This window comes from Ixodes scapularis, unplaced genomic scaffold (assembly GCF_016920785.2).
Source record: "Ixodes scapularis isolate PalLabHiFi unplaced genomic scaffold, ASM1692078v2 PGA_scaffold0__279_contigs__length_252992795, whole genome shotgun sequence".
Lineage (NCBI taxonomy): Eukaryota > Metazoa > Arthropoda > Arachnida > Ixodida > Ixodidae > Ixodes > Ixodes scapularis.
This window is the reverse complement of record NW_024609835.1, coordinates 67,284,903-67,312,205: the sequence shown is the minus strand read 5'-3', so window position 1 is coordinate 67,312,205 and position 27,303 is coordinate 67,284,903. Positions and strand designations below refer to the sequence as shown.

Genomic DNA, 27,303 nt, shown 5'->3' with positions numbered 1-27,303 from the left:
GCGCAAGCACTTCACCATCGAATCGCCGGCTACCAAAACTCGAGGCATAAATGCTAAACAAAACGCTTCCACTAGTGCGAAAATCAGTCAAAATAGCTTGCGTGACTAGAGCCGACGGCAGCGCGGGCAGAAAGGAATGATAAGTGCATACGTTCAGTACGGGTAGTACGGGGCAGGCGGAATTACAGCCTAAAGCTTAGGCCAGACGCGAGACGCACGTGGTAGGGCACGTATCATTGCAAAGGCAGCATCCGGGGCTGTGGATGATACGTTACCTTCGGCGTCGGAGGAGTGATCTCCACACGGCCGTCTCCCCTCCGACGGGTTACGTCACTTCCGGCGTCGGAGGAGTGATTTGCACACCGGACCCACTCGTCCGACGGGCGTCGGAGGAAGCACTCCCAATCTTTTTAAAGCTTTTAAATATTTTCATCTTTTAATTACCTTAAAGCTTTTTAAGCTTTTAATTCTTGTAAATCCTTTAAATAGCAAAATCTTTTGTATATTTATAATATCTAAATATTTTAGATATTTTGGTTTTTAATTATTTTAAATTGGTGGGAACGTCGACAAGCGGGTCTGCCGTCGTCGTCGGTTCGTCGTTGGACATTCGTGTATTCGGCTACGTGCTTGTGCTCTCACGATGTTCGAAGACTACAGAGGCCCCATACTACTCGGCGAGACAGGGCGGATCTTGTCTCGCCGTTCTTAACCTGAAACAGACTGTAGCTATCCATGCATCGAGTGCCTTAGTATGTTTATGTTGCAATATTTCAAATTCTTTAATAAATGCACATTCCTCATTTTCATGCCTGAGGGAACTGTTTGCTGTTTTCGTCTTTTTTCCCCATTTTAGAGTAATAAAGATAGTTGCAATGACAGCTGTGTAACTACCCTACAAGTTGCTACAAAAGTAAGCAAACTTGTGCAGCATTTCCGTCATATATTTTTGTAAAAATTCAGCCTCGATTGATACCCTCCTACCACGTAAGTGTTTACGCTTTGCCAGCGCCTAGCCGTGGTGGGCGCAACTTCGTCGAGAAGCGACCTCAACCTCTTGCCCAGTACTGAACTTTGTAATGACGTCTTTTAAGTCTTCAGATTCAACCGGGAAAGATGTCAAGCTCGCCCTATAAAGCATTGTATAACAGGCACTATTGTGATTTTGATTTTGCTTGCAAGAGCTGAGCCCATCCTCCCCCAGAGCTTGTCTCAAGAGTGATCAAAATTGCAACTGTTCTTTCAATCTTGTTGGAATTTTGCTCAAACTAGTCCAAAAGGCTCGAATATGATTGCAAGCAAAACACAAACAGTAATGTGAACTCATAAAAAATGCGCATTCCACCACCTTCTTGATGCCATCTCAACCGGTGCACTCAAAGACAACTGTTTAAAACATTGACCAATGTGAGTGTGGGTTAGTATGCTTATGCCTTAATGTCCGGTCGAAGGTTTGTTTCATGAGGTAGACTATCGTGGGGTCTCTATGTCTGATCGAAAGTCCGTTTGAGATGAATGAAAGTAGGCGGCGTCTTCCCAGTTCTAGAGGCGCGTGGTGGCCATGCGCTTCACTAGTTTGCACATAGTCGACGTGAGGGAGATCAGGCGAACATGAGAGAGGCGATTTGCTTTTCTGCCAGATTTGGGGATAGGGACCACCACAGAGTGCTTCCAGTAGGCGAGTAATTGTCCTGACATCTGCGGAGGCCCGCGTCCTCGCGGGCCCCGCCGAGGGCGAGAGAGGACACCGGTGACTGTCTTGTTTCATCCAAATCCCAGGTTGAACTGTTCCAAAGCGATATTTGCACGTACAAGCTGAGCACGCACCACTGCGAGTTGGGCACGCGCTTCACTCGTTCAGAATTCGTGCCCGCACGACCGCTAAACTCAGAATACTACACCTGGTAATTGTCACCTGCTTTGGGCAGCGACTACAAAAACAGACTTAAATAGCAGTCTACTCCTTAAAAAAAAAAAAAAAAAATGTTACGTTATATTAGAAATGTCCCGTATTGCTATAATTCAAAACCTTTCTTTTCCATATGCAAACTAATTCGCAAGAGAAACACGTCTGAATATCGTCTAATTTATTCCATTCGTTCTTTTCTTTTTTTTTTGCAGCATTTATGATTCTTCGTTTTCGAATTTGTCGACCTGCCCGGCTTCGGATCAGCGAAGCCAGTTTTCTTCTTCTTTTTTTTTTGAATAAAAAGCCTGGCTGCCGGACTGTACCTATAGCGGGCCTCCAAAAGTTTTAAATAAATGGATATTTAATGATTTTAATAGCCGATTTACGCTCAGATTTATTCTAGCCTGCTAAATGTTTTTCATGTTTTTTGTGTTTTTTAATTATGTTTTTGATATTGTTCTGTAATCATGCGTGCATATATATATACTGTATATATATATATACATATATGGGGAGTGAGATAAGATTGACAAGTGCAACTGTAGTAACATTGAGAACGAAGAGAGGAGAGAGCATAGGCGTAGACTACGGGGAGGGGGGGCGGACACCGGAGCTCGTGCCCCCCCCTAGTAACATCCGGGGAGGGGGGAAGCACACACGCTGGAAAATGTCCCCCTAAAGTAAACTACTGATAATTGCCGGTGTGAAAAAAAAATGCACTTAAAAAAAATGAAAGCCGCTTACAACTCCCTGTAACGCCGAATTAGAGCGCAGCTCTTGAGGAGGAGGAGGGAAGGGCACTGGGGGGGGGGTTAAACTAACCAGGGGGGGGTCACGTTACCTTGGGGGTCACGTGACCCCCAATGCCGATGATGTCATCACTGACGTCACTGATGACGTCATCAGTGACGATGACGATGCGGGTACCGATGACGTCATTAGTGACGTCACTGATGACTTCACCAGTGATGATGACGATGACGATGCGAATGTCGGTGACGTCATCAGTGACGTCGCTGATGACGTCATCAGTGATGATGACGATGACGATGCGGATGCCGGTGACGACATCAGTGACGTCACTGATGACGTCATCAGTGATGATGACGATGACAATGCGGATGTCGGTGACGTCATCAGTGATGATGACGATGACGATGTGGATGCCGGTGACGTCATCAGTGATGATGACGATGACGATGTGGATGCCGGTGACGTCATCAGTGATGATGACGATGACGATGTGGATGCCGGTGACGTCATCAGTGATGATGACGATGACGATGCGGATGCCGGTGACGTCATCAGTGATGATGACGATGACGATGTGGATGCCGGTGACGTCATCAGTGATGATGACGATGACGATGTGGATGCCGGTGACGTCATCAGTGATGATGACGATGACGATGCGGATGCCGGTGACGTCATCAGTGATGACGATGACGATGTGGATGCCGGTGACGTCATCAGTGATGATGACGATGACGATGTGGATGCCGGTGACGTCATCAGTGATGATGACGATGACGATGTGGATGCCGGTGACGTCATCAGTGACGATGACGTCATCGGGGGGTCACACGACATCGGCGGGGGTCACGTGACCTCGAGGAGGGGGCCACGTGACCTCAGGGGAGTCACGTGACTTCGGGGGGTCACGTGACCCCCCACGAGGTCACGTGACCTTGGTGGGGGGCTCGCGCGGTGCATTATGGGACATTTCCCATGATGCACCGCGCGGTTACGCCGACGCCGACGGCGACGGCGACGCCGACGCCGACGGCGACGCCGCTCAAGCCGGAAACGGGCCCCTAAGAGCTGCGCTCTAAAACATCCCCCCCCCCCCCCGGGAAAATGGAAAGTCTACGCCGCTTGAATCTTGAAGCCCGGCGTTGTTTTTGGATTCGATGCGATGACGAGTGAGATCAGTTTTTTAAGGGGGTTCTGCAATCATATTTAAGCGTCTACCTTTTTTGCGGTTTCCACGTCTCTTGGTGTTCGGGCAAGCCAGCGGGCACGGAGACAGCAATTAAATATCAGTGCGTAATATTTTAACGGAACGACGCTAAAACCTCCTCCACCTATGGGGGTGACCCCCGATGCCGAAAGCCCGCAACCTGTGACGACATCGTGACGTTTTAGGTCCTGGCCTTTCTACTGGTCGCCGTCGGAGCCGCTAAAAGCTTTTTAGTCAAAATCAAAATATGAGTGGCGAGAGCCGTTTCAATATTTATAAAAGTAGTTTTTGTTCAGTATTTTAGATAAGAAAAGAAACAAATGCAGTTTATAAAGTACGGAAACACGAAATCTCCCGTCGACATACCCGCCACCAAGCGGTGGAAAAGGCGGCGCATACTAGAAAGGTGTAATGGGATCAAGCACCGACGAACGGCGGGCGTAGAAAGGTCCCGAATGTACGCACAGGCGCTGCAGTCGAGGATCCGATCGGTTTTGAGCGTTCCGAAGGCCTTCGGCGAGCAGCTTTGGCTTGAGGTTTGGCCATTTGGCGGTATGGCAGCGCGAAGTGGCTCCCGTTCTGAACTCATCTTTACCCCTGTGTTTGCTGTCCTTTGTGGCAAACGAAGTGTCATGCCGAATTAGTGTTTAATCGCGCAGAAAATGCAATGCGAGCCGACCTGGCTTCCCGCTTTATACAGCCTATTCAGAACATGCTTTAGTGGCGCCCTTTCGAGCCGTCGACAGGGAGTGCGGCAGCCTTTGAGCGCTCGCTGAGCTCACTACCCCTACTCTAGTTCACGGCCACTCACGCAACCAAGGACGTCGTGAAGGAGGTTATTTTTTTGCTTGTTTTTGTAATTTTAATTTTCCTATAACCTTTAAAATAAAGCAAAATTCGAGAAAAAAAAGTTTCATTAAGTATGTACGTTCAGTACGCCAAGGTTCGGTGCGAATTAAAAACCACTAAAAAAGCCCTTGCAGGGCCCCTTTCACACTCTCAATGCGAAGTGCGCTGCTGCGCACTTCGCAGAGCAGGGAGCCCGTTCTGCGAACAATCTTGATCGAACGACGTTTTGTGGATGTTTGGGTGTAGTTACCGAAAACCGGAGTGAGCGCTTTCTCCGCTTCACCGATTGCAGAGCGGACTGCCATTTGCGCCTTTAGCATGATCGCGTAGCTGCCCGGCATGTTTGCTCTATTTTGACCCGTGTCTATGCGGTTCTAACAGTCTACTTAAGAAATAATTTTAAAAATGTACTTACCCTAAGATAAAAGGTTGTCCATGTGGCGTTTATTTCTGTTCTATGTAAAAGTGAAGAGTATATTCAATCGACAAGAACGAGCATCAGCTGGCGACGAGCAACTGCGTACGACACCGGCCAAACTACAGCCAGCCCTTGCACGAAAAAAACATTCCTCGGACACCATAATCGTCTTCAACACGGCGAGGAGGGGACTGGAAACAAGCTGATCACCAAAATTAGATCAGGAAAAGTTTACTTGGAAAAACTTTCAGCCTTTCTTCTTTGGTGAAGAGGGAAGAGAAGCGGAGGTGTAGCTTCTGTTCTCGGCGGTGGCTTTCCAGGCGAGCGATCTGCTCCTCTTTCGCAAGGGAACCTGAAGCGGTCTATGCAGTGGAACTTCAGGCGACAGCGGCCTCGCGGCGGTTACGAAACCATTCGCGCTGCTGCGCACTTCACCGCTCAACCCGTTCCCGCGTTTAGTAGACCGTTTAGTAGCGGAGGGGGACACATGGTCTACTAAAACTCCCTACGAGGGAGTTTTAGTAGACCATATTTCCCCCTCCGCTACGAAGAAACCTCCACTGCGCCTGCGCGCCGATGGCCTTGGCTGTAGAGTTCCAGGTAGCGGAGGGGCTTAGCGGAGGGGGTAACACGGTCTAATAAAACTCGCTCGTGTTTCCCCCTCCGCTAAACCCCTCCGCTACCCGGAACTCTACAGCCACGGCCATCGTCGCGCAGGCGCAGTGGCCGTTTTTTCGACGGCGGCAAGAATTTTTGTGTCGACATTTCTTTGCGGGGGCTGTAAAAAAAGGGTGGGTAAGGGTGAGATGGGGAGAGAGGGAGGGGGGCGCTTATAGTTCCACTTTTGTAGAGGAGGGAAGCTCGACGAAGTTTTCGCGTTTGTTAGAGAGTTTTCGTAATACGTATAGGGGTAAACGCAAACCCCCTACGTTAGCGTTAACATTGCGTCGACGGAACGTTATTGAGCGCGTCGAATACGCACTTTTAGTACAGCGGAACAAGAACGCATACGTAAAGACTTGTAGCGCCATTTAGATGCGCTCCTGTAAACTGCTTCAAACAATCTAAGGCGGGTATTCGGTCAAGCCAATCCAAAGCCCCGATTCTCCCCGCTTTGTTACGGAAGTGCGTGTTTCCGTTTGTTACGGAAGTGCGTGTTTTCGGTCTATTACAGTAAAAGCTCGTTAATCCGAATTTCGAGGGGGCTGCTGAAACAGTCCGAACGATACAAACTTCCAATTGATGAAAGTCGTCGAAGAGAAACGAGCCCCGTCCGGCGTTGGGTATACTAGAATGCTCTCAACCGCCAGAGGCGTGCAAGTCCGCTGCTGCAGAGACCGAAATGCCAGTTTAGCCAGCACAAACCAAAATAATCAAGGCCTGCCAACAGCCTCCACGCAAAGTTATCGCGCCCGGATAGCGCCCGCTCGGCAACTGGACCCGAGCAAATAGCTCGGTGCGACGTCGAAATACTAGCACACGGGCTTTGAACACTACAGGTTGTGTTGCTTTATTCCTCCGAAACTGGACGTATCAAACATTCTAAACTTGACAAACCCCTCTTGGTTCTGGCATTAAAGGGGCGCTAAACCACTTTCTACGGTAGTCTTTGTGCCAACTCAATCTACAGGCACTAAAGATACTTAAAAATAAATTACATTTATATGTAGCAGGTTAAAAGAAATTAAAATAGGATTCAAAGGTCATTTGCCTCAGAACTATCACACGCCGGAGGCACAGTCGGAGGAAAATAAGCTGTTGTCCGACGGCGGCCTCTGGTTTTGGTGATAGTTCCGGGGTAATCAACCTTTAATACCGATCTCATTAGAGGAATCGCCACGCATGAATGTGATGTTTGGTTTCTTAGTACGCTTAGAGCCCATAGATTGAGGTAGGGTCATAGACTATCGCGGAACATGATTTAGTGCCCCTGGAATGCGATGAAGCAGTAAACAAGCGTACAATGTAAACAATACATATATAAGCGAGTGTTCACCTCATTGTCACGCGTTAATTAGTTGCTTCGGTCTGCCACGACAAGTCTTAAAAGGGAGAACAGCTACCTTGCGCGCTTTCACGTGCTGTACCATCAAGGGCATCTGTCACGCCCCTGCGGAGAATTGAGGATTAATTTCGACCACTTTCTTTCAAAGTGGAACCACCCCTATCGGAATTCAAACTTGCTGGGGCACTCTCTGGAAACCCTCCTGGGTCCCCGGAACCCAGTTTAAATTTTTATATATATATATATATATATGCTCTTAGAAAAAAAGTTTCCAATTGTTTTAATTCATTTTTGTTTCCTGCATAGATTAAGAAGTCATGCACCATTGAAGAAACCGAAGAAAAGAAGAGGCAGGGTACTCACGTGCTCGTGGAGAAGGTGCTCACGCCCCGTCGAATATCCTCCCGCGCCGGACGACCTTTCCGAGAGGCGCGTGAACTGACGCCGCCGGTTTTCCCGAAAGGCCACCTGGGGGCGCAACGAAAGTGAGCGTCAACTCGTCAGCCGTAACATGCCGCAAAAACACTAGAGTTGCGGTTACGCTGCTAATCCATTGTCAGAAAAACCTGAAAAAGTTGAGGAATTTCAAAATAATTTGCTAGACACCCTGTATTCAATACTTCTTAGCACTTGCGGTACAAACCGCAAGTGCTGGGAAGACTCGGCAGACAACGTCCGAGGCACTTACTGTCTCGTCACGTGGGTCATAAAAAATAGTCTGAGACACGTTCGAAGCATGCATATGTGTTAAACAAATGTGCTTCGAACGTGCCCGAGACGTGCCTGCAGATAATTTGTCAAAATGGTGTGCAGCAGGCAGTGTCATTTGTATCGTGCACGAGCAACGAGACTGCGGCCAAGGGCTTCAATGCGGCCAAGGGCTTCAATGCGGCCAAGGGCTTCAATGCGGCCAAGGGCTTCAATGCGGCCAAGGGCTTCAATGCGGCCAAGGGCTTCAATGCGGCCAAGGGCTTCAATGCGGCCAAGGGCTTCAATGCGGCCAAGGGCTTCAATGCGGCCAAGGGCTTCAATGCGGCCAAGGGCTTCAATGCGGCCAAGGGCTTCAATGCGGCCAAGGGCTTCAATGCGGCCAAGGGCTTCAATGCGGCCAAGGGCTTCAATGCGGCCAAGGGCTTCAATGCGGCCAAGGGCTTCAATGCGGCCAAGGGCTTCAATGCGGCCAAGGGCTTCAATGCGGCCAAGGGCTTCAATGCGGTCAAGGGCTTCAATGCGGCCAAGGGCTTCAATGCGGCCAAGGGCTTCAATGCGGCCAAGGGCTTCAATGCGGCCAAGGGCTTCAATGCGGCCAAGGGCTTCAATGCGGCCAAGGGCTTCAATGCGGCCAAGGGCTTCAATGCGGCCAAGGGCTTCAATGCGGCCAAGGGCTTCAATGCGGCCAAGGGCTTCAATGCGGCCAAGGGCTTCAATGCGGCCAAGGGCTTCAATGCGGCCAAGGGCTTCAATGCGGCCAAGGGCTTCAATGCGGCCAAGGGCTTCAATGCGGCCAAGGGCTTCAATGCGGCCAAGGGCTTCAATGCGGCCAAGGGCTTCAATGCGGCCAAGGGCTTCAATGCGGCCAAGGGCTTCAATGCGGCCAAGGGCTTCAATGCGGCCAAGGGCTTCAATGCGGCCAAGGGCTTCAATGCGGCCAAGGGCTTCAATGCGGCCAAGGGCTTCAATGCGGCCAAGGGCTTCAATGCGGCCAAGGGCTTCAATGCGGCCAAGGGCTTCAATGCGGCCAAGGGCTTCAATGCGGCCAAGGGCTTCAATGCGGCCAAGGGCTTCAATGCGGCCAAGGGCTTCAATGCGGCCAAGGGCTTCAATGCGGCCAAGGGCTTCAATGCGGCCAAGGGCTTCAATGCGGCCAAGGGCTTCAATGCGGCCAAGGGCTTCAATGCGGCCAAGGGCTTCAATGCGGCCAAGGGCTTCAATGCGGCCAAGGGCTTCAATGCGGCCAAGGGCTTCAATGCGGCCAAGGGCTTCAATGCGGCCAAGGGCTTCAATGCGGTCAAGGGCTTCAATGCGGTCAAGGGCTTCAATGCGGTCAAGGGCTTCAATGCGGTCAAGGGCTTCAATGCGGTCAAGGGCTTCAATGCGGTCAAGGGCTTCAATGCGGTCAAGGGCTTCAATGCGGTCAAGGGCTTCAATGCGGTCAAGGGCTTCAATGCGGTCTAGGGCTTCAATGCGGTCTAGGGCTTCAATGCGGTCTAGGGCTTCAATGCGGTCTAGGGCTTCAATGCGGTCAAGGGCTTCAATGCGGTCAAGGGCTTCAATGCGGTCAAGGGCTTCAATGCGGTCAAGGGCTTCAATGCGGTCAAGGGCTTCAATGCGGTCAAGGGCTTCAATGCGGTCAAGGGCTTCAATGCGGTCAAGGGCTTCAATGCGGTCAAGGGCTTCAATGCGGTCAAAAGCTTCAATGCGGTCAAGGGCTTCAATGCGGTCAAGGGCTTCAACATGACAGCAAAAGACATTCGAGGGTCATTTCCATACTGTTACCGCAGCAAAGAAGCCGCCCCGCAAGGCCACCGCCGCATGTGTACGACCGTGAGTACACGTACGAAACCTCATCCCCTAAATGCAGAATCGCGTACGCAGGTGCTGACATCGAGGTTTTTTTTTTATAACTATAGAGGTTTTATTTGCAGCGCTTCACTTTGCTGGAACGTAAACTAGGTTTGTACCGCAAGTGCTGGGAAGTATTGAATACAGGGTGTCTAGCAAATTATTTTGAAATTCCTCAACTTTTTCAGGTTTTTCTGACAAATTCAGGTGAAATTCCCTGACCACTGTAGAGGCGATTAAATATTTAGGACCATTACAACACGAGGTAATGAGCACTGAGCACTGTGAGGATAATTTTGCACGGGCTTCATCCAAATTTCATATTCAAAAATATTTGGGTCCGTCGAGTCTGGATTAAATGAGACCTTTCTTGCCGCGGACATAGTCAGTGAAGAGCCCACTTCCAGAAACACGATGAAAACACGACGCTCAACCACACAAGCCTTGTTACTAACAGAATGGCAGCACGGCCGCCAAATCCGCCAAATGGACACTTTTGGATACTTTCGGCTTGGATTATATTGGGGTCTGCGGCTTTCCCCCATTTGTTACTAAATCGAGTAGCTCTAACTGTATTTAGCCTAGTGTCGTGCCCTCAATATAATACAACCCAATCCAAGGCTTCGACTGGGTTTGTCGGCTGTTCCCTTTCAATCGGGTAGCACAGTCTACATCGGGTGAGTAGAGACCGCGCTCCGCTCTAAGCAGAATTTATTGCCCATTTTTCTGCACCCAAGTCTTCAAGTCTTTGCTCAGGGCACTCGATGGCGTTTTCGGCTCGTTTTCCCCGACTGGGCTCCGCAGTATTCCTAAAACTTCCCCAAGTTTTCATGGTAATTAAAACTTCCCTGACAATTCCCGGTTTTCCCAGTCGCTAAACTACCTGCGAGTAGAACTTTACTGTGAAATACCTGAAATTGCACAGGGAGATTTTTTTTATTTTGGGAACAAATCTTTATTAAAACTAAAGTGGCACGACTCTCGATCAATAATGCTACATGCACCATACATCATAGCATGTTTGATGTATGATGCAACGACAGGATGGTTAGGATTTATGGATGTGTACATTGAATTCATCGGATGGATGGATAAATGGACAAATACGGCTGAACCAAGGAGTCTGGCAGCAGCTTGCGCCACCTGGTATATGAAATAGTCAAGGTTGTCGACAGAGTTCGCTTTCTGCTAAATCTAGCGCCACCGTGATCTTTTGCAGAGCGTAGCGCAGTTTGTCAGTTTCACGCTTTTAGTGCCGCCAGGCGCAGGAAATTTGAATGTATCAAAATGGCACAATTGGTGCAGCTGTCCCGCCCCTGCAATTATAAAGCCCAGGGACAACTAGAAACGTTTTAAAGCAATAGATGGAGACAGATAGAATCACAGCAAGTGTCAGCCCCTCAGAACAGCAACCAGACACTGCTAGAGAAATGTCGGGAAAAGCTGATTGTAAAAGTCACTTCTGAACTACATGCCGACTGAAGAAAGACCGAGCAATGGTTATTCTGGGTGTGGAATCAAAGATAAATCAAGCAGTGTTCACCAAAAAAGGACACAATACCACAATTCAGAGGGAAAAACAAAGATTGTACCCTTTAATTTCACACACAGATGACAGCTTACATGCACGCGTGTTATGAATAACTATTTTCCCTTCTGGTACCATGAAACCCTTCATTTTCGCGGCCCCGAGTTTTCGACAATTGGACTGCGGGGTCACATTTGCGACCATTAAATTTCGCGATTTCTGAAGGCTGGAATTTACCAATAGAAACCACTAAACTAAAACCACTAAAACCAATTTTACAATTCGCGTATTTCGCAAAAATTAGAGGCTCCCAAACATTAAGGCTTTAACTGGTTAGGAATGACGAAGCAAAAAGCTGCTTAACAGGTTTGCACACAAAATCAACGGGCGGGCAATACAAAGGTTTTTCTAAAGAGAGCTCTAGATGACTTCCTTTAATTTTAACTTTCCTGGCTATCAGAGGTAGTAACTGAACGAGAAATTGCACAATAAAATTACACCTATAGTGCAGCCCAGCTACAATGGCAAAACACTACACCGAAGGCGCTCACCTCCTCCCCATCAGCGCTGAGCAGGGCTGTGCGCATCTGTTCACCGTGGGGCCACTGCTGGTTGCGCATGACCAGGTCCGACGGAGGGCTGTGAGCTGCACCGGCGTCGGAGCTCCATACCTGCACAGCATCCCAACTTCAGATGAGTCGTGGTCATCTCACCGCAAAGGAGGTATACTCCAGCAAGAATGTGGGCAAGCTGGTTTAAAGAGAAGCTAAAAAGAAAAAAAGTTATGTAAGCGAAAAAGAACTGAATGTTTTAATGTAGGCATTTAAAAAAATGATGTCCAAGTTTCCTTTAGATCTTATTACTAGGAGTGTCAAAATCGCTAATTAATATTTCGACGCAGCCCTGCCCGTCGTTGCCTGCCGAGAGCAGGAGAGCGCGAGGGCGAATAGAAAAAAAAAAAAAAATCAGGAGTGCCGCGTCGATTCACAGTAGAGTCGCAGTGACAGCCGCGAAACGACATGGCGAAGTTGTAGGGCACTGGCGTCGCGTTCACATACCGTGGGGTGCGTGAACAAAAGAGTACAAAACGAAATAGGCATCCGATTATTTTGTTTCGAAAAACGCTCATTTTCTTTTTGTTCCGGATAGCGTAAAAGCGCTTTCCCCGGCACGAGCTCTTGGCATTGACAGTGCTACAACGGCCTTCTGCTATCGGCTACTTTTTTTTTTCTTTTCCAGAGAGCGCGTGCGGTGGGCGTTGGGTGCTACAAAAGCCTCCGGCATAGAGCAGGTTGTTGATGCTGTGGCATCAACAACTCCGCTCTGCACGGAACGAACCCAGGTCTGATGCCCGTGGGCGGCGAGCAATCTTTTTTGAAGATTTTGCAACACTGGCAACGGACGTCCTACATTGCCAACAACAATTGAGATTATTTCAAGCGGTGGCAATAACCCACAACAGTTATCGCTGCGAGACTAACAAAAGTGACCTCATCGAAAGGGTCGAATGACTGCTCGGCTCTGTGCAGGCGCAGGGAGGACGACTATAACGTCGCAATGTCTTCGACGGATAACAGCTGGCGGCAAGGCTCGCCACATGCCCTACAGCAATCGCTGCACGTACATTTCAAAATATATGCGGTTTACAACAAAATCCTCTTCTTACCTTGTCCTGGTCTTTCGGCGCTTGTCTTTTTCCATTATGCGGTTTACGTTTACTTTTGCCCAAAAGCGCGATGACTGGATTCGTGATACAAAAAGCTAGAATAGAAAACCGCTCCAAACTGTTTTTTTTTTTTCAAGGCGCTTCAGGTTTTTGGAGAAGGGCATAATAAAACCTGGTGCGAGGGAAAGGGCATAAAACCTGGTGTTCGGTCTTCCTTGGCCAGTCTTCCCCTCGCCCTGGGATTTACAGTGTCTGCCTAGTCTGTTTACGAGGACGAAAAAAAAAATGTTATGGTAGGGTTTCTATTGGTACTTCAATTGCCACTACCAGCACTATGGGCTTATGATACAAGGGAAAGTAGCAATTTACTATAGGAATAGCTACATATACCAAAAAGATTTTACTTTCCGAAAATTCAGCTGAACTCGAGAAGGTTGCTCCCAACCTTCACTTGTCCCCTTCTAAGCTTTGTTAGTTTTAATGTAACTATATCCGTGAACCATGGCCTCAGAAAGTCCAATGCCGACATCGGGGTGGCACTAGAAAACGACCGATTTGATGCAAAATTAAACCCAAAGAGACACCCAGCCATCCTCATTGAGCGAATTTATAAATCAGCTCGATACACGAACATTCTTTGTTTATTCTTAATCCTCCACAAAAAAACAAAATAAATAAATAAATAAAAAAATACACCCGAATAATGAAAGCAGATTGTCAGGACTGTAATGCCTGCGTCATTGCAGTAGGTTAGTCCTATCGAGTGCGCTTCCAACCGAGCACCCGCGTACAGCCGAAAAGCAATGCCCGCGAGCTTCGCGGGTACTGCTTTTCCGCAGCACACGGGTGCTCGGCAAGGAGTGCCCTCAACGGTGCCAGCCCCACCCCCGATGAACGAATGGCACGAATTAAGCGAAAACTCGCTCTTGAATTAAGCAGCTTAAAAATGCATCGAAAACATGGCAGGAAAACCAAAATATTTTAATTTACCCTAATTAAAAGGGAGTACGAAAATTTCGAGCTTGAATTATCGCGAGACCACTGTATGCTACGTTTCACTGCGAGTCCTACCACCGCCGACGCGACGATGCGACGAAGACAATCGAGCAGAGCCAAAAACGCGTCGTTACACCACTCCTTTTTGTGGATACGCCATCACCAACTTAACTAATCGCAAACAGAAAAAAAAAAGGGTGGGACCTCGGCGCATTCACTGCACGCGATTGGTGTAGCCGACGATGGCAGATGTGCAGATGTGCAAAGGCAACAAGGGCAGGGACAACGCGCTTTGGGCGCTGCTTGACCGGCACTGTAGGACGGTAGCGCAGCCTTTGGTCGGACTTAAAGATAAACGGAGTATAGCTTCGAAAGATGTCGCGACTGTAACTGCCCACAGAAAGTGGGCACGCCCATGAAAACGCAAGCCAGGGGGTATTTACGTCATTCCCTGTATGCAAGACTAAGTTCGAACTGACGAAAGCCTCGTTCTACTTTTATGAAACAAATGGAACCAGTGCCTTCGACGAAGGAAAACAATTCAAGAACTGCAACGCACCGTGATGGTGGTTCCCGGTTGGATGACGTGGGTCCGGTGGAACCGGAAGGTGAACTCATCGTTGCCGGAGTTCCGGTCGATCCGCCAGCCAGCCAATGAAACCTCCTGAAAAAACAATATCGAAGGTGCACTTGCAAGGATCAGCAAATGCGCGGTTGGACCGTCGCTTACGGGGAGTGGAGCCTGTTCCTGGGAGTATCGAGCCCGAAAATGAGAGCATCCCAAAAATTTCTCGCAAACCGTGTGGCCAGCTGAGCTGGCAATCTTGTACCGCAATTCGAAAAGCAAAGTCGAGCTCCAAATTGTTCACCGGAAACTTGCACAGGTTTCTATTTCATTTAGAGATTTTAAAATGCTGTGGAATGTACCCCGTCTTCGAAGTTAACCGAAAGTGAAGCTTCTGACCAGAGACGCCAATTGTTTGCTTTCTCAAGCAAACAATTGGCGCCTCCGCGGTGTCGCCAAGACGTGGTTGATGTTTAGACAATCAAACTGGCGCTAGAATTCCGTTGCAGTATTGCATCAAATATGCTGCGACCTCACACTTCCGAGTATATCCGCTTGAGTTTGTTTCAGCCTTTGGTTGTGTTCAGACTTCCAACAGGACAATGTTAGGCTTTGTGCGATTCAAACATGATTTCCCTTTCATGTCACAGGTTTCCAAGCATTGGCCTTACAGTTCCTAGATAACAAGGCTGCTGTCATGTCTGGGCGCGCGCCGCCGATAACAGAATAGCGTAGTACGGCGCATACGCCACTAAATGATAAAAAGCGGTGCTCCGCTGGCTACCGCTTTCTTTTGCTCAGTTACCCCCCATCCATAAGCATGGTGGAATAAACCTGTCCTTTCGCCTTTGGAAACCTGCTTGTTCCTCGCTTCAGGCCAACACACAACAGCTGCAGTGATGAATTCTAAACGCCGCCTAAAAAGGCAATCAAGTGCCACATCAGCGTCTGACGAAGACTTGTCTCTAATCGACGAGAACTTGAGAGTCGGCTAAACGCCGTCGCAGCACTTAGGTCCACCCTATGCCACCGCGTTTGCCCCTTCAGAAGACGTCGAAAATTCGGCACCACGGCCTTACCCAGGAGACGTCGGGGCTTTAGATGGCAGAAGAGAGCGACGTTTACCAACCTTCGTGCCCTTGTTCTTTACGATGACGTATTTTCCGTCTGGGCAGTGATCGGAGATCTCCAGGTCCCCCTTGGCGGATGCGGAGACCTGGACGTCGGAGTTTGACTGCTCCTCCCGCTGGGAGAGGAAGGTCCGCTTGCGCTTGGTGCCTCGGAGCAGCGGACTGGTGCACCTCTCAGCCCCGCTGGTAGATGCACCTGAGAGGGACGAAATACCGTTCGCATCTCGCACGGTGTATCGCGTGTGGGAGGCACGGTTAACGCATCGCTCGCCTCCATTGCCCGCCCTTGACTGCGCTCGCTACACGACGAGCGAGTCTGACAAAATCCGTCCCTTTGCACGAAAGGGGAGGGGCATAAAAGCGAGGAGTCTCATTGCACACAAGAAAGGAGGCGCAAAAAAAATCAAAGGCAGCGTCCTCTGAATGGAGTTTGGTTTTGCGCCGTTAATGCGCGCTGAGCAATGTCGTCGGAACGACCACGACAATGCTGCTTTTACGCAGTTTACTTTTTACGGACGCTAGTGGTTTTACAGTTCACGTTGTTTCCCCAAATATGTGTCTTCTACACTAGCAGTTTTGACGACATCCTTTTTGATTCTAAGAGAAAAAAAAAAATAGTAAAACCGGCTATCGCACGTCTGCGCCTACAATCCCGTGCCGGGATCCTCCGTGCAAAGAGCAGACAACGTAATGTGCAAGCCTTGTCTCCTGGGTAGTGTTGGTGCGGTGCCTGGAAAGTTTCCGCAAGGGCGATTGAAAAGTGGGAGAAAAAAATAGGGCGATATGTTAGGAGAGTTTCTTTCCCTGCGACGAGTCGGAGTTGCTACCAAAGGCTCGCCAACATCATTTTTACGAAATGCGTAAAGAGAACCACGACGGGCGAGGTTTCCCTGCTCATTTTGAAGAAGTTCTTTGTGTGTAACAAAGCGTGACCAGCAACGTGGCCTTATCGGGACCACCACATTCCAAAGTGGCCAAAATGCATGGAACCTTTTCCTCTAGATCATTTTTTAAGAGTTAATATAATATTCCACGGGGAAAAGTCGCACGCATTTGGGCCGCTTTGGAATGGCTGTTCCCCAAGGACCCAGATCACTGGCAATCCCTTCAGACAAACAAGCAAGAAAACACAGACGTATATTGTATAAAACAAAAAAGTTTACAAGCGCCCTAACGATTGTACTGGCAAAGCTCGGGCAACCTATTGTCTGCTCTCATTTTCCGCCCTTCTGTAGCTTTTTTTTCTCAATTCACTCGGGATTACTTACGCGAGCGCTTACGCAATTCGAAGCGTTCTGCTCCCATCGCGAACCCCCTCCCCGAGATCCTCACATCAACTCTACGAACTCACTGGGCGTAATGTGGAGCCGGGACTCTTCGCCCTCCAGGAGCTTGCGGTACGCGGCAATCTCGAGGTCCAGAGCCACCTTGATGTCCAGCAGGTCCTGGTACTCCCGCAGCTGGTCCTCGATCTCCGCCCGCAACTGGGAGATCTCTTCCTCCTTGGCCATCAGGGCCCGGCCGTGCCACTCCCGCTCCTGGTCCAGCAGACGCTCCAGGTCTCGCACACGGGCCGTCAGGGACAGGTTCTGCGGCGGGAAGACTCAAGTCACGGTCTCTTCCCAATCTTCCTACCGGGAGTCGTCCTGCGATTCCTGCCCTGGCCTGATCCGGGCTAGGGAGCTCCTCGGTCACAACAGCGTACAAAGCCCACGACATCATGAAATGGTCTTTCATTCCACCTTAACGTGATGGTCAAGCCGATTTACCTCTCCTCCACAGGCTCTAAATGCCGAGAACAAACGAGTGGAAACAAGGTGACTACCAAGTAAATCGCATCTCGCACCGTCAATATTGCACTAAAAAAAATGTTTCGCAAAAAAAAAAAATTTTTTTTTTTTACAGGCGTGTTATAAATTTATTTAAAGGAGCTCCGCAACAGTTTCAGTGCTTTGCTAAAATAATTTGGGAGTTGGTGTCTTGACCTGTCTGAAGTAAAGAAGAAAAACCGATTTTGCCTGCATGTCCTAGTTTTCATTTTAAAAATGGACAAAGATTGAGGTTTTCGGCACCTCTGAACTCCTTGAACATCTTCCGAGTCACGTGCGCTGTGACGTCAATGGGGTTTGCGCGGGGTTCCGGTGAAGCTTCCTCTTTAGAGCCATCAGTGAGCAGCGAGAACTCATCCGCTCGCGACCGCGTGTCCACGTGCTGGCGGATGCAGCCAGTTCAACGCGAACAATATGGTGAAAGGAGGAAAGTTTTATCCGGGTACGGCCATCCCCGTTCGGTTCTGTTCCCCTCCCCCTCAGGCTTCTGGTGGCTGTTCGCGGTAGCAGATGGAGCTGACAGTTTTTGTGGACCTAGGATAGATGGCGTCACTAAAACTCCGTATAATAAAAGATTTGTCGATGATACCAGGTTTTTGACACATTTATATTTATGTTGAAACAACAAGATTTATAAAAAAGTTACTTTTTATCGAGCAGGTATTCGCACAACTTGCCATCTTTCTAGAAGACACCCCACTGACGTCATGCCACGTGCTTCTCATGGCCGCCGCTCGCGGCTACAGGTCGGGGGATATTATAATTTTTACCTCGCGATTACGCGGCGGAACCGCAACATTTCGAAGCAAGGAGGTCTGTTTTCTGTTCTTTCTGAGAAGATGAAGAATCTGAAAAGTAGAAGATGCCAATTCTTTCAACGTTAAAAATCGTCGCAAAACTCCTTAGGAAAACAAAAAAAAAACAACGACAAAAAAACTATTTTTAGTTGCCCTTTAAGGTAATAAAATTAAATTAAATTTTAACAAAGCATTTCAGCCAGTTGTACACGAGTTCAATTTAAACCAATGACGTTCGTACTACAAGTGTTGGAAAGAATTGCATTAAACTTTAGTGCAAAATATATCTCAAATCGCACATAGAAAGATATTTATTTTAGGAAAAAAAATTAATGAAAACCGAAGGGGCACGACTCGGCAACACATTTCAGAGGCTACATTTTATACGTACATTATAGATGTATAATGTATGACGCAACAGTACGATGGCCAGGATGTATGATACATCGAATCCATCGGATGGATGGATTGACAGATATGGCTGAACCAAGGAATCGGGTGGCGGCTTGCAGCACCTGGCAACGAAATAGCCAAGGTTGTCGACGGAGGTTTCGCCATCCACTAAACGTAGCGTCGCCGTAATCTTCGGAGCAGCGCGGCACAATTACTGTACATTTCTCGCTTTTGGCACCGCCAGGCACAGGAAATTTTGAATGTATCCGAATGGTACCGCTGTGCCACCCCTGGCAAGCTTCCGTGAACTGAAAAACTGGACAGCGACCTGCTGCACAACAGGAGTCTGCCACATCCACTGCTGCGACACCGCCACGACCGTGGAGGGCGACGATGATACACTTCTACGACGTCATCGCGTGGAAATAGATGCCATTTGTTAGGACCTTGTAAAAGAACCGGTTAGAGATGACTGAGCAGAGAAGAAAGGGACAGGACGGAGGGCTTACTTACAACTGTCAATTTAATAGAGCACATAGAGAAAGACAAGGTGGAAGTGAAAAAGGAGAAGAGAAAGATAGAAATAACCTCTCAGCCGCCACTAAGACAAAATATTTAGTTTTAATGACATGGATGCCGAGAGCACCATATCCCATGTCGGCACCTAGAGGAGAAGAAAATACGTGCTACAGTCCATGCCAGGCGTCATGAGCAGTTGATTCAATGTGCAGTTAGAAAGTCTATCTTGAAGGCAAGAGTGAATCAACTGCAATGCTTATTACGCCTGGCATGGACTGTAGCGCGCCGACGTAGGATATGGTACTCTCAGCATCCATGTCATTACAACTTTGTCTTAAAGTATATTCTTAGAATAATGTTTATTTCTATTTTTAACCTAACCCGTCAACCCGGAGTTTTCCCCCAAACTGCTCAGTACGAGTGCAGCTCATCTGCCTCACCCACTGATCACGCACCTCTACATCGTTGAGTGCAGTACACCTCAGAGCTACAACTATGCAGAGTTCCCAACACAGAATTTGTTTGTGTAAGAAACTCTACATGGCTGTAACTCTGAGGTGTAGCGCGCTCAAGAAACCCCACGAAAAAATTCTTGAGAAACTGTTGCGGAGGACTGGCACGCAAATTTCCCCGCTAAATTTATGTGAAGAAATTTTTGACATGCAACATAGATTTCTCCAAATTCAGCAGAGAAACCTAGGTCGCACGATTGTCGTGATTTCACCCGACGTCCATCTTTCCGCCAAACATAGTGTGGAAAGTGATGCAGTGTCGTGTCAATTACCTCACTCAATTTACCAAGAAGATTTCAATGCAATGCAGTTTCAATTTCTTTGCGCTGGAAGTTTGCGCTCGATGCAATCTGTGACCCCAGGTCTTTGCCTGCACGATGGAGCCTGCGAAATCTATTCCAAGTCCCTAACCCCAACGAATTCTGCCCAAAAAGGAAGACGTCCCTCACCTGCGACTCGAGCTCCGAGATCTTGGAGTTGAGTCCCTCGAGGCGGGACTTGTACGCCCGCATCTCCTCCATCTTGCTGGAGCTGTCGCTGGAGCTCTGCTCGAGCAGGCTCTGCAGGTCACGCATCTTGTTCTCGTGGATGGTCTGCGTTTCCTCCCGGTTCAGCTGCATCTGCGATTCGTACTGTTCTCGCAGCTTCATCAGCGTGTCCGCCAGGCGCAGCTCGTAGCCCTCCTTCAGCCGCCCGTCGATCTCAGTGACCTCCGTCTGCTTGACCACGCGCACCTCCTGGAACTGCTGCATTGAGCAATGGCACCCACGCCAGGGCAAGTTTAGGGGGGGGGGGGGGGGGGGGGGCATGGATGTCGTTCCCTTGAAGGGGTCCTCTAGCATTTTCGTCGTAGTGCCATATTTGCCTGGAAATTTGTTAAAAACATCAACAAACATAACTGAAAAAATAACCCAAATATTGTGCCAAAAAAAAAAATTCCGCTATTGAACTTACAATTTTGATCCCCCCCTTGTTTTTCAAAGCGAGTCTACTGGTAACAATGAAGAGGTGACCTCAGGGGAAGGCAGGTGTTTGCTCTTTGGGCTGTAGACTATTTACAACAGATTAGTTTCATGGTGTCAAATGAATGCTTTGGAAGCTGGCTCCAGTCCTTGCCCAGCAGCACAGAACAAACGCTGGGCACAGTCAATTCTTAGACTACCCGCTCAACCTGCAAGCATGCTTTTCCCCCGATGTCACGGCATTGAAAAGCGAGGGTATATTTGAATCTTGGTTTTGGAGTTATGTTTATTTGTTGATTTCACAATAGCTATTAGGGGCGAAGCTCCTCAGGGTCTAGCCTTGTCCGTCTGTCCGGCCGGCATCTGTGCTCACAAAAAGAAAACAGCGTTTGCGCAGTCGTCAGGATTCGAGCCTGTGTGGGGAGACCCCAATGGATTTCTAGTCCATCGCCTTAACCACTCGGCCACGATTACGGGACGAGTAGGAGGCTCAGAGAATGCCGGAGTACTCTTTTGAAGGGACACTAAACCTAGGCAGTTTTCTTTTCTGTCTAATTAGGACAGACATGTCTCAAAAGACTTTTGTAAAAAAAAAAAAATTTGTTAATATTAATGCTGAGATACGAATTTTGACTCACGGGCAAAACCGAAATTGTACCGCTGTAGGATGATAGTGCTTTCACTGAACTAGTATGTGCTCCTTGGTCCAGCAAACTGAGCGCGTACAAGCTGGGTACGAATGAACGGCCGATGGAAAGCATTGTTCTGTCGCCCGTTTAATTAGGGCATTCTTGGATTAATTTGTGAACCACTCTGGCCGATACATCAAATACCAAAAAATTCCTTGTGAACGTTCACCCAAAATAGAGATAACTTGTGGAAAGATGGGGTGGGCTATCTGATGCTCACCTTCTCGTAGAGGGACTTCTGGAAATCGAGGTCTTCGGAGAGGGTCTTGGCCCCGTTCCGCAGCTCGACGTTCCGCAGCATCTCCGCCTCCAGCTCTTTGCGGAGCTTCTCAAGCTCCTTCGCCATGGCGTCCCGCTCTGCCTCCGCATCCTAAAAAGTGGACCAACAAAACACATTTAAAGGGCCTTGCATCCGTTCTGGACCGTGGGCCTGATTATGGCACTGACTGTGGTCAAAAACAAAGCCGAGTGCTGCCGTTACCATCTGGTCAGCAACTGTACTCTTTTATTTAAAAGTATACTTTTAAGTTCCAGTTAGACTTCGCCTTTCTTGGAATGTACAATATCTATGTCTGCACAACCCGGAGTCCAGAAAACTACACATAGCTTTGTAATTTGCGAAGAAGATTGCAGAAAGATGAATATATACATCCATGCACATACTGTCACAAAGCTTACGCTTGAAAACTAAGACCATAAAAAAAAGAGGATATAGCTTGGTTTAGATGCTTTGTTCAAGGCAACGAGCGTGCATTAGCACTAATACGCAGGTCCTACCTCAATGAGCAGCCCCACTCTTACAGATTAGGGGTGGTAGTAGGTGGGGGTGTTACTACACTACTTACTGCTCTACTCCATTTCGAGGGAGGGGGTTGTTACTGCATTAATTACTCCTTCCACTTTTTGAGGAGGGGTGGGGTGTTACCACACCATTTACTCCATCTACTCCATACTATTGCATCAAACCAAAAGCTGCACTCTGCCGAGACATTTTCTACCACAACCATGCTACCGTGTGACCAATGCCAACACCAGCGACCAAGGTCCGTGCAGGGTTTCCACGCAAGGCTGCCGCTCCAAAAGTTTAACAAAATCAAAGGCCACTCCAGAAGAGTGGTAGACGCAGCGCCAGTTACCTCCCACCACAACGAAAAGTAAGCCGTCGGAAAACTCAGCAAGCCGACCACGCAGAAGACAAACGACGGTTAACGTAAAAACCAGCGTTTGGCAGATTTCCTTACCTTGAGTTGTCCAAGGGCCTGATTCAGACGTCCCTGGAGGTCAACGTTTTGAGACTCGAGCGATGTGACCCGTCGCTCAGCTGCGGACCACTCGCGTTCTCGTTTGGCGAGTCTGACGGGGTTAAAAAGTTGCAAGCAGATGCACGTCAGTCAAAAATTTGGGGGTTTTTACGTGCCAAACTTACGACGGGCATCTGGCACGCCCCAGCGGAGGACTGAGGATTAATTTCGACCACCTGGGGATCTTTTGACGTGCAACCGAAAGCTCGGTTACACGGCGCCTTCTCCGCAATAAGCCTCCGTCATATTGCGGGCACCTCGGTCGGGATTCGAACCCGCCACTTGGGGATCCGTAGGCCGGCGCTCTCGCCTCGGAGCCACCGAGGCGGCTAGATGCACGTCAGTGAACGGTGTTAGGCAAAAGGCTGCTTCGCACATTTATGTGTGAAGGCCCGTTCACACACTTGCGCTTGACTCCGACAAGACCGGTTTTCAAGCCTTTTCCGACGGCTCACGATCGGCTGGATTGCTGCGCATCCGGTCGTAAGCCGTTCCAAGAGGCTTAATTAAAACCCGGTCTTGTCTCAGTCGGTCCAAGTCAAGCGCAAGTGTCTGAACGGGCCTTGAGTGCAATCAACTGCGTATAACTAGACTGAAGGCTTGAAAGTGTTTGCGTGACCAGACCTACCCCAACTACGAGAAGTGGCTGCTCGCAGGATTCCCTCAAACACACGGTTAAAGATGGCTCTAAATAGCGGGCTTCCAAAAAGTATTAATCTGAAATCGGTCATGTTATGCGAGAAAAACCGAAGGACAGGTGACCACAGTACACAACTCAAAGCTAGTCCAATAAGCACTCAATGGCGTTTGTCTCAGTTTCGCTTCAGATCAATAGGGCTCATTAAAAAAAAAAACTCAAGTTTATTATGTATACCCAATAAAATGCAAGTCATCAGCGAGCCCCGACTGCAAGAAGTGCGTCTACAGTTACATATGCCGTTACACTTCAATTATGAAGAAAGTTGTCAGGGTGTCTAGCAAATCATATTTTGAAATTCCCCGACTTCTCCGGATTTTCCCTGACAATTTCAGGTGAAATTCCCTGACCAATGTAGAGGCGAGTAAATATAAAAGATCATTACAACACAAGGCATTGAGCAATGAACACCGAGGATCATTTTGCACGGGCTCAACACAACTTGCATATTCCGAAATATTTGGGCTCGTCCAGTCCAGATTAAACGAGCACTTTCTTGCCGACGACAAAGTCACTGAAGGGGCCACTTCTGGAAACACGATGAACACGAGGCTCAACGACACACATAAATAACCGAATGGCAGCATGACGGCATAGCCGCCAGATAGACACTTTCAGATACTTTCAGCTTAGATTCGGATCTGCGGCTTTCCCATTTTTTACTAAATCTAGTAGCTATAACTGGATCTAGCCTAGTTTCGTGCCCTCAGTTTAATCCAATCCAAGGCTTGGAGTGGATTTGTCGGCTGTTCCCTTTGCATCGGGTAGCACACTCTACATGGGGTGAGCAGAGCCCGCGCTCCACTCTAAGCAGAATTCATTGCCTATTTTTCTTCCCCCAAGTCCTCAAGTCTATGCTCAGGACACTCGATGGCATTTCTGGCACATTTTCCCTGACCGGGCTCGCGTTTTTACAATATCCCTGACCATTCCCTGATTTTTTCAGTAACTAAAAATTTTCCGACAATTCCCGGTCGCTAGACACCCGGAAGTTGTCCATTAAATGCTGTAAACAGTAAGAAGTGCAGGAACGCTAAGGAAGATTAGGTAAATATATGAGAATAAAAACGTTGAAACGGGGCTGTTCAATATCCGTCATATTTTTCTTATTTGGGTAATAATTCACTATCGTAATGTTGTGCACGACAAAACTTTTTGGGTGAAATTACAATGTTAATTAGAGAGCCGAGTACGAGTACACTTACATGCTTCATTACGAACAGAACTGGAACACTACAAATTAATTCTGAAAGACCATTGAAAGATCAGCCCTCTACTGCATTGCCACATGTCTTTGTTAGGGGTAGATGCAATGGCAAGGAATCAACAACCCCGTTTGTAAGCTGGTTGATCGCAGGTGTTCGAAAGGTCAAAGCTAAAGTTGAACAAAGGTCAGAAACTAAATAAAAGGACAAAAAATCATTGTTGGGACCTCCCAAAACTGATTTCCATAGATCGAGCAACAGGTTTTGAATTTGTTTTACTTGGTTACGAAAGAGGCTGGCAGACTCAGGCCGAGCGAACGATCGAAGCCACCATAACCGCTTCACGGCCAGTGTAGGAAGAACCTTACCCAGGCAGATAACTTATCGCTAACTGCTAACAAAAGGAATGCCTTGTGATGAATAGCACAAAGGGAAGTGCCAATGCGGACATGACACAAGTCCAGATAATAGCTTCTTTTATTACTCTTTTGTACGCAGTATGCAATGTGTCATGTACTATTTCAGTTTTCCGACAAGTAGGAATTCCACCCACTTACAAGTTCAACTCAAAACTGCTAGCCAGTCTAGCTATTTCGCAAGCGTGGCTGCTACGTAATGGAAATAAATAAAAATGTACAAAGAAACCTAGAGCAACCACTATTATGTTTCTTGCGCGCAGTGCGAAACAGACAAACACACAAGAAAAGAAAACGGAGCGTGCTACGCTGAAAAGAGGCGTAGCGAAAAGGACACTGACGCCAAAACCGTCATTCCACAGCCGGCGACTGAATCATCAATGAAACTTGCACTTTTAAGTGGAGTTGTTACGCTTCTACTCATTTCGTTTGTAACTGGCACTACCCGAGGTGTGTGGGCTACAACGGATTCTTTCCAAGGTAAAAGCTGTCAGGTCATCACAGCTTTTGTACTTGGCTCAAAAGCGGCTTCGAAGAAGCAATTACACAAAACCCGCGATGAACAAAGAAAAAAAAAAAAAGGAGGGGGGGGGGGGGAGAGAACACGACAAGTTGTGACGAATCGTTTATGCCCCGCTCTTTTTTTTTTCTTTCTTTCTTTTCTCTAGTTGCTTTAAAGTTCTAACATGTCTAGCTTTAACTAGCTAGCTTGTCATGACTCTGCCTCCAAGGCTCACGAAGCCGGTTAAAGATTTCGCAGTCACACCAACCGCCCCGCTTCGAAAAGACAGCTCGAGCGACGGACGCCTATAAGCCAGACAACGAAAGACCACGAGCCACAGCCGCTCGCCGAAGTGCATGGTTTAGAAATAGCCTCAAGAAAAAGAAATATGGGCTGGCTACTTACTTCGTTTGCAGTGTCTCGGCCTCTGTCTGCCACTTCTTGGCGTCGAGCTCCAGTTTGGCCTTTTCGTTTGCGGTCTGGTCGACGGTGCGGCGTGTGTCGGCAAGCTCACGGTCGTACAGGATTTTAACGCTGGCGACTTCCCGGGTGCGGGTCTCCTGGCTCATCTGTTTGGTCAACTTGCTGTTTTCGGACTCTAGGTGACGCACGCGGTCGATGTACGCTGCCAGCCGGTCGTTGAGGTGGACCAGCTCGTTCTTCTCCTGAATTCTCGAAACCCTGGACGCCGAGAGCGGCGAGCGCGAGCGTTCCCGGCTCCCGCCGGTGTTGGTGTCCGACGAGGGAGATGTCCGAGGCGACGCCGGGTTCGCCGGGCTGTCCGCACGGTCTTGCTGTGAAACGTTCTGGGACGACGACGTCGTGGTCGTCGTGGTCATCATGACTTGTTTGCGGACGCTCCGCGACGCCATTTCGGAGTTTCTGCGGACGTGCGAGATGCCAACTGTTCCTACAAACTTCGTCAGTTGAAGTGCTGTCCCCCGCAATATGTTCGCCGATGCCTCGCCTAATATAAACCGAGATGGCGGAGTGCCGCCGAAAAGGGCCACGTGACCTGTTACGCCAATCAATGGGTTAGTTTCGTATTCCGTGTATGCTCCATTTGCTGATTGGCTCTCAATTTTTAGGACATCATTTTAGGGGTGTGCGGATCGAATCGAATGGCGCTGCGATTTGAACGGCACATGTATCGTATCTGGTATACCGAATAGCGCAGTGTCATTCGCAGCTTCAACATGCTGCATGTTAACAGAAACGGTTCTCCGGGTTTTTTTGTCTTGCGCCGTGAAAGATACGAATGATGCAGCGCTATTCGATTTGATACCAGCTTCTTGCACCACCACCGCCTCCGCTGCCGTGGTTGTATCGGTGAGGCAGATTCAAAATGACCTACTATACTTCGTCTCACCCTACGATGGAATAAAGGCAGAAGCTACGAACCACCAGATCCAATCACGATCCACTTAGAAATTGCCTGATATTTCGCTTCGATGAACGTTACTGAGTGACTCATCAGTTTTACATTTCAAAGAAAGCCACGACATACAGGCTCTTTGCAGTGCCGAAGCTATAGAAATCATGCACCGCATTTTGATAAGGAATATTATTCGTACATTCTTAATCAATGTTAGGCATCTCATAGTTTAGCATGGAACGTGATTGGACCTTGTGGCACGTAGCTTTGGCCTTTAGTCCATCGTTGGATGAGACGAAGTATAACCTCAAACCGGAACGCAATTATGCACGTAACTTGCGGCTCGACTTTCAATGCAGCAATGGGCCTTTGGATGGATGGATGGATGAATCCGGCTGAGCCCTTTGGATCGGGCGGTAGCTTATGCCACCTAGCCATTTTGTTTTACCATTTAAGCTTAGAATATTTAAATGTGAAATCTATATTCACTCAGCACTGCAAAAAAAGTGGGGCTATAA

At 48.4% G+C, this 27,303-nt stretch overlaps 1 protein-coding gene across 1 annotated transcript; it reads right to left on the bottom strand.

Annotated features, from left to right (window-relative positions):
- Positions 1-7,456: 7,456 nt before the first annotated feature.
- LOC120840232 (lamin Dm0-like) lies at positions 7,457-26,282 on the bottom strand. The gene is made up of 9 exons (XM_040210640.1): positions 25,816-26,282; positions 22,531-22,642; positions 21,510-21,659; positions 20,088-20,384; positions 16,940-17,177; positions 15,588-15,784; positions 14,453-14,557; positions 11,783-11,902; positions 7,457-7,609 (listed from the first exon to the last, which is right to left on the bottom strand). The coding sequence occupies exons 1-9, from the start codon at positions 26,280-26,282 to the stop codon at positions 7,457-7,459; spliced, it is 1,839 nt and encodes a 612-aa protein (XP_040066574.1).
- Positions 26,283-27,303: the final 1,021 nt, after the last annotated feature.

Excerpts from the sequence above, each read along its gene's own strand:
- LOC120840232 (XM_040210640.1), bottom strand. The coding sequence starts at position 26,282 with ATGGCGTCGCGGAGCGTCCGCAAACAAGTCATGATGACCACGACGACC. Across the intron at positions 17,178-20,087 it reads TCTCGGAGCTCGAGTCGCAG|AACCTGTCCCTGACGGCCCG; the intron begins GTGAGGGACGTC and ends TTCCCGCCGCAG. Across the intron at positions 7,610-11,782 it reads TCAGCGCTGATGGGGAGGAG|GTGGCCTTTCGGGAAAACCG; the intron begins GTGAGCGCCTTC and ends TTGCGCCCCCAG.